Consider the following 15034-nt stretch of genomic DNA (forward strand, 5'->3'; position numbering starts at 1 on the left):
CCCCTGTAAAAGTTGTTGGCCCACATCATAAACCTGGTCCCAGCTCTCCCCCTGTGACACAGCTGCCCCTTCATCCACAGGCAGGCCCAGACCCTAGGCCCAGACCCCAGACCCATGCCTGGGTCTCAGGGGGAGAGAGAGCCATGTGTGTGTGTGTGTGGGTGTGTGCATGTGTGTGTTTTACGAATGAGCTATTGTGTGTCAGGCTTGAGCTTATGTGAGTGTGTGTGCACATACACACCTTGGGCAAATTTCTTTCCTTGTGTACAAGCCAAAGGCCTCTTTTTACAGGGATCAGTGGGGATACTATCAGGGCTCAGGGGAGAAGAGAGGGTTACTCCTCCCATGTCAGGCCACACACTGAAAGGCTGAAGGATAAACTGAGTAATGCTCCTCCTGTCTCCATAGGGGAATATCTCTCTACCTTCCCATCACCTGCTCCATGTCACTTCACATATCATGCCTTCATTGAATATGATGTGTAAGCTAATATCTTAATCTCTCCATGTGCCTCCTGTTTATCTCTTCTTTCTCTCCACCATTTTCTCTCTCCAGAGGTCTTCTCTCCCTTTCTGTCTTCTCTCTCTCCCTCTCTGTCCTCTCTCTCTCTCTCTCTCTCTCTCTCTTGCTCTCTCTGTCTTCTTTCTCTCTCTGTCTTCTCTCTCTCACTCTCTGTCCTCTCTCTCTCTCTTGCTCTCTCTGTCTTCTCATTCTCTTTCTCCCTCTCTCTCTCTCTCTCTCTCTCTCTCTCTCTCTCTCTCTGTCTGTCTTCTCTCTGTCTTCGCTCTCTATCCTCTCACTCTCTGTCTTCTCTCTCTCTGTCGTCTCTTTTTTCTCTCTACCATTTTCTCTCTGTCTCTCTCTCTATCTCTCTCTCTCTCTCTCACTCTCTCTCTCTGTCTTCTCTCTCTCTCTACTCTCTCTCTCTATTCTCTCTCTCTCTCTCTGTCTCTCTCTCCCCTCTCTATATTTCTTTCCCGTCTTTGTATTAAGAGATAATGATTTCCATATGTTGTAATATCCAGCTAATGCAAATGCAATGAGATGCACTGAATGGTTGAATAGAGAGGGAGGAAATCTGTAGATGAGCTTCTGGTAAGTGTCTCCATATGTCCACTGAGCTGTGTGTGGTGTGCTGGGACTGGGGCTGAGGGGGCAGGGTAGTATGTGGGGGGTAGTGAAAGCTGCTGACTTCTATACAGGCTGGTAATAAAGCAACTTCTCTACAGGCTGATAATAACGCAACTTCTCTACAAGCTGATAATAAAGTGCACATACATTAAATAACAGAGACTGAGACAGGCAGGGTTACTAAACCATCTCTCCTCTCTCTCCTCTGTCTGCCCCTCTCTCTCCTTTGCCTCTCATCTCTCTCTCCTGTCTCTCCTCTATCTTTCCCCGGTGTCTCTCTCCTCTCTCTCCTCTGTCTCCCCTTTCTCTCTCCTCTCTCTTCTCTCACTTTCCGCTGTCTCCCCTCTCTCTCTCCTCTGTCTCCCCTCTCTCTTTCCTCTGTCCTTCTCTCAATTTCCTTTGTCTTCCCTCTCTCTTTCCTCTCTCTCTCATCTCTCTCTCCTGTCTCCCCTCTCTCTTCTGTCTCCCCTCTCCCTCTGCTCTCTCTCTCCTCTCTCTCTTCTGTCTCCCCTGTCTCTCTCTTCTCTCACGTTCCCCTGTCTCCCCTCTATCTCTCCCCTCTCTCTCTCCCCTGTCTCTCATCCCTCTCTCTCCTCTGTCTCCCCTCTCTCTTTCCTCTGTCTCCCCTCTGTCTCCCCTCTCTCTCTCCTCTCTCTCTCCTCTGGATGTGATTGTAAATAATTACCCCTCTCTCTTCTCTCCTCCACAATGGAACACTAGGGAGTCAAGAGGGTTTTGGTGTTCAGGAATGCTTTTAGTTCATTTTCTTTTCATGTACGACGGGGGAAACAAACACATTTAAGTCATAACTTAAACTGTCATTATCCCTGTCACCAGAGGTGTTTGTGATGGACATTACCCCAGCACGTCCAACGTTGTCTCTCCGCAAAATAATTCAATATTGATTTGAATCAAATTTTATCAGGCTTCTCAGAAGACACCTTCACAATACTATTTTCCAAAGGGTTCTATCAGCCCCAACTCCCTGTTCTGTTGAATGGGGCCCATTTGGAATATATGTTCTGTTGAATGGGGCCCACTTGGAATGTATGTTCTGTTGAATGGGGCCCACTTGGAATGTATGTTCTGTTGAATGGGGCCCACTTGGAATGTATGTTCCGTTTCCCCAAGAGGACTTATCCTTTACCATTAATTACCAGTGGATGTATGTCAGGTTGCTATTTAGTTGGTACCCCGCTAAAACATTTGGCATACCTGGTCCAATAGGATTGTACATGTACCAACAGTTTTTAGTATAACTCCTATAAGAGAGACAGAATATCCAGTATAGAAATGATTGACTGGCCTTACCTTCACTCTGCTCTGTGGGCCCCTGGGATGAGGATGGAATAGTGAGGAAAACCACATCCATATTTAATAACTCAGACAGGCGGGCAGGCAGGGAAACAAACATGCAGGCAGGCAGGCAGGCAGGCAGACAGACAGACAGACAGACAGACAGACAGACAGACAGACAGACAGACAGACAGACAGACAGACAGACAGACATTTGGTCTGCAGAGCACCTACACAACCTTGACCAGTTGCATAGCCAGACGTTAGAGAGTGGAAAGTCTACTGGCAGTAAGATTACTCAAACAGTGATGGATATAGAAGTATCTCCTACTCCCTCACGAAAACCACAAAGTGGTTGAAGCATATACATGAGCCACTACATGAACACACTGTCACACTCCCTTCATACTGAAACACATGTACATGTAGATCAACCTGTTTTTCTCCTCAATCTTCATTCATCTCCACATTGTGTCTTCCTGTTTTTGTAGGGTCCTCCTGGTCCCCATGGAAACCCAGGTCGCCCTGGACCCCCTGGACTCAAGGTATGTATTCAGTAGATCAATTATGACCCATAGGTGTTTTGGGGGCCACATGGGGCCAAATTAGAGGGCCAATATAGAGACAGGTATTGGTGATAGTGTATGTGCTGTATATAGTGGTAACATTAATTACATGTAGATCCTGTGATTTCATATGAAACTCTATGGCTGTCATGTCCTCTTTGAACTGTGCCTGTGTCAGTACTCATAAAGACAGAGTGAAAGCACAGTGGTTAATCCATAGCTGTGTTCGAATACTCATACTAACTGCACTAACACCACCACTAACCGGCAGATAGGCTAGTGGTTAAGAGTGTTGGGCCAGTAACCGGCAGATAGGCTAGTGGTTAAGAGTGTTGGGCCAGTAACCGGCAGATAGGCTAGTGGTTAAGAGTGTTGGGCCAGTAACCGGCAGATAGGCTAGTGGTTAACAGTGTTGGGCCACTAACCGGCAGATAGGCTAGTGGTTAAGAGTGTTGGGCCAGTAACCGAAAGGTCGCTGGTTTGAATCCCCCAGCTGACTAGGTGAAAACTCTGTTGATGTGCCCTTGAGCGAGACACTTAACCCTAATTGCTGCTGTTAGGTGCTCTGGATAAGAGTGTCTGCTAAATGACCCCAAAAAATTATATGACTGCACTTACACAGAGATGAAAAACAGGTGGTTTATTTTCTGGTTGTAAATTTTAAGAAGAACAATTAAATACCTTTTTTTTTTACTTGCAACTGGGTGTCTAAAGTAAGTGCAATTCTAAAAGTTTCCACTGAAAAAAAAGTCAGTTGGACAATGAAATGAATAGAGTGTTCACAAGTGTAGATGTTGGCACCAGTTACAACCTCCTTTCCCTAGCCCTGTCCAGGAGAGGCTGGTCTGGAGGACGTTTAAAGACCATGGTTGTGTCCCAAATGCCACCCTATTCCCTATAGCGTACAACTTTTGACCAGGGCCCATAGGGGAATAGGGTGCTGTTTGGGATGCACACACATTTCATGCCAAGTTGGGGCTTATGTGAAAATGTAGACTTAAATGGTGCGATGGAGGCAATAATGGAGAAGCGTATATTTTTTTACCATCAGTAACCTAGTAGAATAATTGTATTATTTTGTGACCGTTTATGTCTTTTCACAGTTTTAGCACCAACAGTGATTGTTGACTAGAGTACCTGCTGAAATTGGCCTGGTGCATTCAGGTGGAGACTCTTTCATCGTAGGAAAACAGGACAAAGTCATAAACTGCAGGAGGGCATTCATAAAAGTTACCCATAATGCAGGGTTTGTTCAGAAGCTCAGTGTGTGTAAAATGATTTCCCTTTGATCCAATTCCTTTGAACAAACACATATGTTACTACTGGTTGCAAATATTTCTTTGTTAGTCCTTGAATGGCCCAATTAACATGTAGAGGGCCAGGTTGATTTCCTTTTCCACCTGGCCAGTAAAAACCATGGGCCCTAGTTATATTTAAAGGGCCCTGAGTTTTTCTGGGTCAGATCAAGTGGTCAGTGAAAAACTCCTGATCCTATGTATGAGTGAGGTTTAGGATTATATGCGTTCAATGTCTTTATGGTACAGTATTTAAGATTATAACGTAATTACTTCCCAGTACCCTAGACTACAGCAGTAGTCAGACAGCATCCCACTACTTCCTGAAAAGGACAAGGAATGTGCCTGGTCACTCATATTAATGGACTCTGTCTTGTGTAAATACAACTGTTGTGTGTGAACCCATTTACTCCCTCACACTACAGGCCGGCATGTAAACTGTAATTCTCCACCTTTGTGTGATTAAACAGCATAACTTTGCAGAGAATGTGTAAATGCACCATTACATCAAGCAATTGTGTGTGTATCGGATCACTACTGTTAACTAACAGTGGGTACTGTATTCCTACATGTAAATTCCGGTGCTTGAGCTCTGCCAGAGAACATGTAAATACACACACACACACACACACACACACACACACACACACACACACACACACACACACACACACACACACACACACACACACACACACACACACACACACACACACACACACACAGACAATTTCACACGCATCATATGCTGCTTCTAATCTGCTCTTTATTGTTACACTTAGAAAAAAGTTATTCGGCTGTCCCAATAGGGTAACCCTTTTTGGTTCCAGGTAGAACCCTTTTGGGTTCCGTATAACACTCTCTGTGGAAAAGGAACCAACCAACAGGGTTTTACCTGGGTCCCAAAGGGTTCTACCTGGAACCAAAAAGGGTTCTTTGAGTGTACTCTTATTATTATCTATGCTGATGCCTAGTCACTTTACCCTGCCTTTATGTACATATATACCTCAAATATATCATATCCCTGCACATTGATCTGGTACTGCTACTCCCTGTATTTAGCTCCACATTGATATGGTACTGGTACTACCTGTATATAGCTCCACATTCATCTGGTACTGGTACTCCCTGTATATAGCTCCACATTGATCTGGTACTGGTACTCCCTGTATATAGCTCAACATTGATCTGGTACTGGTACTCCCTGTATATAGCTCCACATTGATCTGGTACTGGTACTCCCTGTATATAGCTCCACATTGATCTGGTACTGGTAATCCCTGTATATAGCTCCACATTGATCTGGTACGGGTACTCTCTGTATATAGCTCCACATTGATCTGGTACTGGTACTCCCTGTATATAGCTCCACATTGATGTGGTACTGGTACTTCCTGTATATAGCTCCACATTGATCTGGTACTGGTACTCCCTGTATATAGCTTCACATTGATCTGGTAGTGGTACTCCCTGTATATAGCTCCACATTGATCTGGTACTGGTACTCCCTGTATATAGCTCCACATTGATCTGGTACTGGTACTCCCTGTATATAGCTCCACATTGATCTGGTACTGGTACTCCCTGTATATAGCTCCGCATTGATCTGGTACTGGTACTCCCTGTACAGTGGGGGGAAAAAGTATTTGATCCCCTGCTGATTTTGTACGTTTGCCCACTGATAAAGAAAGGATCAGTCTATAATTTTAATGGTAAGTTTATTTGAACAGAATAACAACAAAAAAATCCAGAAAAACGCATGTCAAAAATGTTATAAATTGATTTGCATTTTAATGAGGGAAATAAGTATTTGACCCCCTCTCAATCAGAAAGATTTCTGGCTCCCAGGTGTCTTTTATACAGGTAACGAGCTGAGATTAGGAGCACACTCTTAAAGGGAGTGATCCTAACCGCAGCTTGTTACCTGTAAAAAAGACACCTGTCCACAGAAGCAATCAATCAATCAGATTCCAAACTCTCCACCATGGCCAAGACCAAAGAGCTCTCCAAGGATGTCAGGGACAAGATTGTAGACCTACACAAGGCTGGAATGGGCTACAAGACCATCGCCAAGCAGCTTGGTGAGAAGGTGACAACAGTTGGTGCGATTATTCGCAAATGGAAGAAACACAAAAGAACTGTCAATCTCTCTCGGCCTGGGGCTCCATGCAGATCTCACCTCGTGGGGTTGCAATGATCATGAGAACGGTGAGGAATCAGCCCAGAACTACACGGGAGGATCTTGTCAATGATCTCAAGGCAGCTGGGATCATTGTCACCAAGAAAGCAATTGGTAACACACTATGCCGTGAAGGACTGAAATCCTGCAGCGCCCGCAAGGTCCCCCTACTCAAGAATACATATACATGCCCGTCTGAAGTTTGCCAATGAACATCTGAATGATTCAGAGGACAACTGGTGAAAGCGTTGTGGTTAGATGAGACCAAAATGGAGCTCTTTGGCATCAACTCAACTCGCTGGGTTTGGAGGAGGAGGAATGCTGCCTATGACCCCAAGAACACCATCTTCACCGTCAAACATGGAGGTGGAAACATTATGCTTTGGGGGTGTTTTTCTGCTAAGGGGACAGGACAACTTCACCGCATCATTTGACGGGGCCATGTACTGTCAAATCTTGGGTGAGAACCTCCTTTCCTCAGCCAGGGCATTGAAAATGGGCCGTGGATGGGTATTCCAGCATGACAATGACCCAAAACACACGGCCAAGGCAACAAAGGATTAGCTCAAGGAGAAGCACATTAAGGTCATGGAGTGGCCTAGCCAGTCTCCAGACCTTAATCACATAGACAATCTGTGAAGGGAGCTGAAGGTTCGAGTTGCCAAACGTCAGCCTCGAAACCTTAATGACTTGGAGAAGATCTGCAAAGAGGAGTGGGACAAAATCCCTCCTGAGATGTGTGCAAACCTGGTGGCCAACTACAAGAAACGTCTGACCTCTGTGATTGCCAACAAGGGTTTTGCCACCAAGTACTAAGTCATGTTTTGCAGAGGGGTCAAATACTTATTTCCCTCATTAAAATGGAAATCATTTTATAACATTTTTGACATGCGTTTTTCTGGTGTTGTTATTCTGTCTCTCACTGTTCATATAAACCTACCATTAAAATTATAGACTGATCATTTCTTTGTAAGTGGGCAAACATACAAAATTAGCAGGGGATCAAATACTTTTTTCCCCCACTGTATATAGCTCCACATTGATCTAGTACTGGTACTCTCTGTATATAGCTCCACATTGATCTGGTACTAGTGCTCCCTGTATATAGCTCCGCATTGATCTGGTACTGGTACTCCCTGTATATAGCTTCACATTGATCTGGTACTGGTACTCCCTGTATATAGCTCCGCATTGATCTGGTACTGGTACTCCCTGTATATAGCTTCACATTGATCTGGTACTGGTACTCCCTGTATATAGCTCCGCATTGATCTGGTACTGGTACTTCCTGTATATAGCTCCACATTGATCTGGTACTGGTACTCCCTGTATATAGCTCCACATTGATCTGGTACTGGTACTCCCTGTATATAGCTCCACATTGATTTGGTACTGGTACTCCCTGTATATAGCTCCACATTGATCTGGTACTGGTACTCCCTGTATATAGCTCCATATTCATCTGGTACTGGTACTCCCTGTATATAGCTCTATTCTTGTGTATTTTATTCCTCTTGTGTTACTATTTGTATAAAGAAATCTAATAAATTAAACTCTGTATTGTTGGGAAGGGCTCGCAAACAAGCATTTTACGGTAAAGTATACACACCTGTTGTATTCGGCGCATGTGAGAATACGTTTTTACTTTAACTCATATATACTGTAACATTGAGTAGGCTCTTTACGGTGAGGTATATGGGAGAAATCAACATCTGTGCTTTGACGAAGCAGTTTGCTTCAAAACACAACAGTAATAAATACTATTGAGGGAAATCAAGTTGCTGTCCTGAACCTTCTTTCAAGATTTCAGAAATCTACAGTCGTGGCCAAAAGTTTTGAGAATGACACAAATATTAATTTTCACAAAGTCTGCTGCCTCAGAGTCTTTAGATATTTTTGTCAGATGTTACTATGGAATACTATGGAATAGTATAATTTCAAGCATTTCACAAGTGTCAAAGGCTTTTATTGACAATTACATTAAGTTGATGCAAAGAGTCAGTATGTGCAGTGTTGACCTTTCTTTTTCAAGACCTCTGCAATCCGCCCTGGCATGCTGTCAATTAACTTCTGGGCCACATCCTGACTGATGGCAGCCCATTCTTGCATAGTCAATGCTTGGAGTTTGTCAGAATGTGTTGGTTTTTGTTTGTCCACCCGCCTCTTGAGGATTGACCACAAGTTCTCAATGGGATTAAGGTCTAGGGAGTTTCATGGCCATGGACCCAAAATATCGATGTTTTGTTCCCCGAGCCACTTAGTTATCACTTTTGCCTTATGGCTTCGGTGCTCCATCATGCTGGAAAAGACATTGTTCGTCACCAAACTGTTCCTAGATGGTTGGGAGAAGTTGCTCTCGGAGGATGTGTTGGTACCATTCTTTATTCATGGCTGTGTTCTTAGGCAAAATTGTGAGTGAGCCCACTCCCTTGGTTGAGAAGCAACCCCACACATGAATGGTCTCAGGATGCTTTACTGTTGGCATGACACAGGACTGATGGTAGCGCTCACCATGTCTTCTCCGGACAAGCTTTTTTCCAGATGCCCCAAACAATCGGAAAGGGGATTCATCAGAGAAAATGACTTTACCCCAGTCCTCAGCAGTCCAATCCCTGTACCTTTTGCAGAATATCAGTCTGTCCCTGATGTTTTTCCTGGAGGGAAGTGACTTCTTTTCTGCCCTTCTTGACACCAGGCCATCCTCCAAAAGTCTTCGCCTCACTGTGCGTGCAGATGCACTCACACCTGCCTGCTGCCATTCCTGAGCAAGCTCTGTACTGGTGATGCCCCGATCGCAGCAGCTGAATCAACTTTAGGAGACGGTCCTGGCGCTTGCTGCACTTTCTTGGGCGCCCTGAAGCCTTCTTCACAACAATTGAAGCGCTCTCCTTGAAGTTCTTGATGATCCGATAAATGGTTGATTTAGGTGCAATCTTACTGGCAGCAATATCCTTGCCTGTGAAGCCCTTTTTGTGCAAAGCAATGATGACGGCACGTGTTTCCTTGCAGGTAACCATGGATGACAGAGCAAGAACCATGATTCCAAGCACCACCCTCCTTTTGAAGCTTCCAGTCTGTTATTCAAACTCAGTCAGCATGACAGATTGATCTCCAGCCTTGTCCTCGTCAAAACTCACACCTGTGTTATCGAGAGAATCACTGACATGATGTCAGCTGGTCCTTTTGTGGCAGGGCTGAAATGCAGTGGAAATGTTTTTTGGGGATCCAGTTCATTTGCATGCAAAGAGGGACTTTGAAATTAATTGCAATTCATCTGATCACTCTTCATAACATTCTGGAGTATATGCAAATTGCCACCATACAAACTGAGGCAGCAGACTTTGTGAAAATTAATATTTGTGTAATTCTCAAAACTTTTGGCCACGACTGTACATCTGTTCAGTATTTAGAGACTAATGCCATAAGTGGAGAATCAGGGGAATCTGACTATTAAACAGGTTTGTTTCTCTGTCTCTCTCTCTCTCTCTCTCTCTCTCTCTCTCTCTGTCTCTCTCTCGTGTGTGTGTGTGTGTGTGTGTGTGTGTGTGTGTGTGTGTGTGTGTGTGTGTGTGTGTGTGTGTGTGTGTGTGTGTGTGTGTGTGTGTGTGTGTGTGTGTGTGTGTGTGTGTGTGTGTGTGTGTGTGTGTGTGTGTGTGTGTATGTATACTCTGTTCCAGGGACGGAAAGGAGACCCTGGCCTTTCGCCGGGCAGAGCTCCAAAAGGAGAGAGAGTGAGTATCTTATGTTTCAGTGTTCTTTAAAAAGGGAGAGTGTAACAACGGCTAACCTAATAACACGGGATAATGTAATAATTCAATAATATAACAAGTTATCTGTAACAGAGAATCATATCATTGAGCTTTTGTCATTGAGAGTTACTCAACAAAATGGAAACACATTTTGCAATAGCCCAATTTTCAATATTGTCCAATATGACCTAATGTGTTATCTGTTTTAGCTGGCAAGTAGCAAGTAAAGTAGTGGAGACCTGTTTCATGTACATGAAGAGTATGAAGTTGACTTGTAACTGTATGTACATCTCTAATTCTGATCTGTTTAGGGAGATCGTGGTGCTTCAGGACCTCTTGGACTGACTGGTCAAGTTGGTAGAAAGGTAGGAGACCCTTACTCCTGCCATGCTCACGTTACTCTATGAATCAGACTCTTTGAATGAGTACAATAGACCACATTGAAGGGCACTAAATCCTAGGCTACACCCTGCCTGCCCACTCCTACATCTCTTTTGAGCTGTGTTCAGCAGGAATTTCTCAAAGAGGACTGGTTAGGAGGGCTGAAGCCAAGAGCATTTTTTTTTTTCAAATTATGTTTATTCTCTTGTTTGGAGAAGAGCCTAACATAGTGAAGGCGTAGTAGTCCTGTACGTTTAGAGTGGCTGTGTTCAGACAGACTCTTCTTCAGGACTCTGGAGAAGGAATGGAATAGCTGGGTTGTGACATCATCACTAAAATGGCTTCCAACACGAGGAGGGCGATTGAGGAGAGTCTTTTTTTGGATGGGAACCTTTCACAGTTGGAATCACGCTTTCACTCCATGCAGCTCAAAATGTTATGTCATTGCCTCTCTTTGACAACCGTTCTCAACAGTATTCTGCAGCTACTATGTTTAGTGACTATGACATTTTGTTACGGCTTCAGCTGCTTTGGTGCACTGCCTCAAATCAACACGTCCAAACTGAGGATGAGGATCCTTATTCAGTCATTTTCTAGGATGCTCATTTCTTTGATGGTCAGTCACACGTGTCAGTATTCCAGGGGTTTCCCAGGTTGCCAGAGCTGTTGTGTGTGTTTGATTACTCCAGACCTGGCCTTGCCGTGGGCATGTAACACAGCTTAATCACACATGTCCCATGGGAGACTATTACACACACTCAGGTGGGAAGAAGGACATCTGCTCCGTGCCCCATGATGCCTTGCAGCAAACACATGTTTTTCATTACCAGAAAATAAAATATTAAAAGCTGGTGGGAAAAGACTTGGAGACACTATCTCTCCTAAATTACTGCTGGCAGGCAGTGTATCATTGGGTTATTCCACACATGATCCACTGCCAGAGAGAGAAGAAAAACAGAAACTCTGAGTACAATACAGTAATGGAAGAGATCTACAACTAGGGGTGCTTTAGGTCTCCAACCAACCGGTGCAGACCTGGGTTGAAATCATATGTTTTCTTTCAAAAACTTTAAGTGTTTGATTGACCCTGCCTGGAGTGCCAGATTGCCGGCGTTTGCACTTTTGGGGCTATTCCAAAATGTTTTTTGAAAGAAAACAAATACTATTTAAACCCAGAGCTGAACTGGTGCTAATTCAAAAATGACCACCGTCTCCCTAATGATGACGAGCTTTGTTAAGCAACATGCAGTCCATTTTGGACCCATTTGTATGAGAGTAGTAAAGTCTGAACCTGGCGTAGAAACAACAGCTACGCCATAGGACCGGCTGGCGCTGAATGACCATCTGGCTTAGGCTCCAGTCAAGGTTGTTTCATTCACTACAGTAAAATAGAGGGTCTCTTTCAGCTGTCCATGTGTGTGCATACTAAATGGCACCCTATTCCCAATGTAGTGCACTACCTTTGACCAGAGCCATTTGGGATGCACCCTGTATGATGTGTGTAATGGAAAAAATAGTTTATGGGAAAATAGCGTCTCTTTCTTCCATTAAAGAGCTGAATGATGGTAATTGCAGCTTCTCTCTAAGTGTGGACAGAGGTTTAGTGACTGTTACATCCCTCTAACTAATGTACTGTAGGGGTTAGTGAATGTTACATCCCTCTAACTAATGTACTGTAGGGGTTAGTGAATGTTACATCCCTCTAACTAATGTACTGTAGGGGTTAGTGAATGTTACATCCCTCTAACTAATGTACTGTAGGGGTTAGTGAATGTTACATCCCTCTAACTAATGTACTGTAGGAGTTAGTGAATGTTACATCCCTCTAACTAATGTACTGTAGGGGTTAGTGAATGTTACATCCCTCTAACTAATGTACTGTAGGGGTTAGTGAATGTTACATCCCTCTAACTAATGTACTGTAGGGGTTAGTGACTGTTACATCCCTGTAACTAATGTACTGTAGGGGTTAGTGAATGTTACATCCCTCTAACTAATGTACTGTAGGGGTTAGTGAATGTTACATCCCTCTAACTAATGTACTGTAGGAGTTAGTGAATGTTACATCCCTCTAACTAATGTACTGTAGGGGTTAGTGAATGTTACATCCCTCTAACTAATGTACTGTAGGGGTTAGTGAATGTTACATCCCTCTAACTAATGTACTGTAGGGGTTAGTGAATGTTACATCCCTCTAACTAATGTACTGTAGGTGGGTGGGTGTCCAGCTGGGGAATATTTTAGCCCTTACTCACGATTGTCAGCATGAGAAACCTCAGAATCATGCTGGGATATAGCTGAAAGTTATGTGTTTAGTTTAGTTACCAAGGCCAACACATAGACATCTCACTATTTTGTGGTCATTGACTGTGTTCTACAGTACCCTGTAACCTCATTGACTGTGTTCTACAGTACCCTGTAACCTCATTGACTGTGTACTACAGTACCCTGTAACCTCACTGACTGTGTTCTACAGTTCCCTGTAACCTCACTGACTGTGTACTACAGTACCCTGTAACCTCACTGACTGTGTTCTACAGTTCCCTGTAACCTCACTGACTGTGTACTACAGTACCCTGTAACCTCACTGACTGTGTACTACAGTACCCTGTAACCTCACTGACTGTGTTCTACAGTTCCCTGTAACCTCACTGACTGTGTACTACAGTACCCTGTAACCTCACTGACTGTGTTCTACAGTACCCTGTAACCTCACTGACTGTGTACTACAGTACCCTGTAACCTCACTGACTGTGTACTACAGTACCCTGTAACCTCACTGACTGTGTTCTACAGTACCCTGTAACCTCATTGACTGTGTTCTACAGTACCCTGTAACCTCATTGACTGTGTTCTACAGTACCCTGTAACCTCACTGACTGTGTACTACAGTACCCTGTAACCTCACTGACTGTGTACTACAGTACCCGGTAACCTCACTGACTGTGTACTACAGTACCCTGTAACCTCACTGACTGTGTTCTACAGTACCCTGTAACCTCATTGACTGTGTTCTACTGTACCTACAGTACCCTGTAACCTCAACAGCTGTGTGGGCACTTGCTCCCTGCGCCTCTTGAAGTTCTACCCCATGGCCTTGTCCCTGGCCTGGGGCCAGACAGAGTCTGTGTCTCCCTCTCCCTCTGTGGGAAACGTGTAGAATATGTCATGGCCCAATGTAACCTTGCAGTCAGACAGACAGAGTCAGCGGTTGGGCTAGTAAATCAGAAGAGGCCGGTGGGCTGGTGGGGAAACTGACACACTGGGGAGAGCATTACCAGCCTTGAACCTGGATGTAGTGGAGCGGGTGGTGTGTGTGTGTGTGTGTGTGTGTGTGTGTGTGTGTGTGTGTGTGTGTGTGTGTGTGTGTGTGTGGTGTGTGTGTGTGTGTGTGTGTGTGTGTGTGTGTGTGTGTGTGTGTGTGTGTGTGTGTGTGTGTGTGTGTGTGTGAGAATGGTAGCATGCTTGCTCACATGCGTCTGGACCCTGCTCTTTCCACTGCCAGCCCAGCCATGATATCATTGGCATATTGAAATTGCTCTGATGTTTATTAGACACTAGCTAAGTCTTTTTTTCTCCTAGACTTTCCCTTCATATTCCTGACTATAGGTAATGGTCTGACACGTTTGGTGTCTGCGCCTTGGTTAGGTTTTCTAACAATGGCTGTGTACACTGCTCAGGACTACATGTTCAGGCTCATACTTCTCCTCCAATACAGTTTATAGCAACATATACTACAAGGCTATTTGAATCACATTATTCAACTAACGGGGCTTATGTTCACTTCACACTCGGACTGAAATACACCTTCAATGGCACACATGAAGACAGGGACCCTCAGATCAGAGTCTACTCCTCTCCTCTGTCTCTCTGGCAGGGAGCCTCAGATCAGACTACTCCTCTCCTCTGTCTCTCTGGCAGGGAGCCTCAGATCAGACTACTCCTCTCCTCTGTCTCTCTGGCAGGGAGCCTCAGATCAGACTACTCCTCTCCTCTGTCTCTCTGGCAGGGAGCCTCAGATCAGAGTCTACTCCTCTCCTCTGTCTCTCTGGCAGGGAGCCTCAGATCAGAGACTACTCCTCTCCTCTGTCTCTCTGGCAGGGAGCCTCAGATCAGACTACTCCTCTCCTCTGTCTCTCTGGCAGGGAGCCTCAGATCAGAGTCTACTCCTCTCCTCTGTCTCTCTGGCAGGGAGCCTCAGATCAGAGACTACTCCTCTCCTCTGTCTCTCTGGCAGGGAGCCTCAGATCAGAGACTACTCCTCTCCTCTGTCTCTCTGGCAGGGAGCCTCAGATCAGAGTCTACTCCTCTCCTCTGTCTCTCTGGCAGGGATCCTCAGATCAGAGGCTACTCCTCTCCTCTGTCTCTCTGGCAGGGAGCCTCAGATCAGAGTCTACTCCTCTCCTCTGTCTCTCTGGCAGGGAGCCTCAGATCAGA

General features: G+C 44.8%; 1 protein-coding gene across 1 annotated transcript in view; it reads left to right on the plus strand.

Annotated features, from left to right (window-relative positions):
- LOC106579812 (uncharacterized) overlaps positions 1-15034 on the plus strand; it is a 99367-nt gene that overhangs the window by 27262 nt on the left and 57071 nt on the right. Inside the window, exons 5-7 of the mRNA XM_014160011.3 lie at positions 2919-2972; positions 10145-10198; positions 10528-10581. Of these exons, the coding sequence (XP_014015486.3) occupies positions 2919-2972; positions 10145-10198; positions 10528-10581 (162 nt within the window). The remainder of the gene's footprint in view (positions 1-2918; positions 2973-10144; positions 10199-10527; positions 10582-15034) is intronic.

This window comes from Salmo salar, chromosome 20 (assembly GCF_965601325.2).
Source record: "Salmo salar chromosome 20, fSalSal1, whole genome shotgun sequence".
In the NCBI taxonomy this organism is placed as follows: Eukaryota; Metazoa; Chordata; class Actinopteri; order Salmoniformes; family Salmonidae; genus Salmo; species Salmo salar.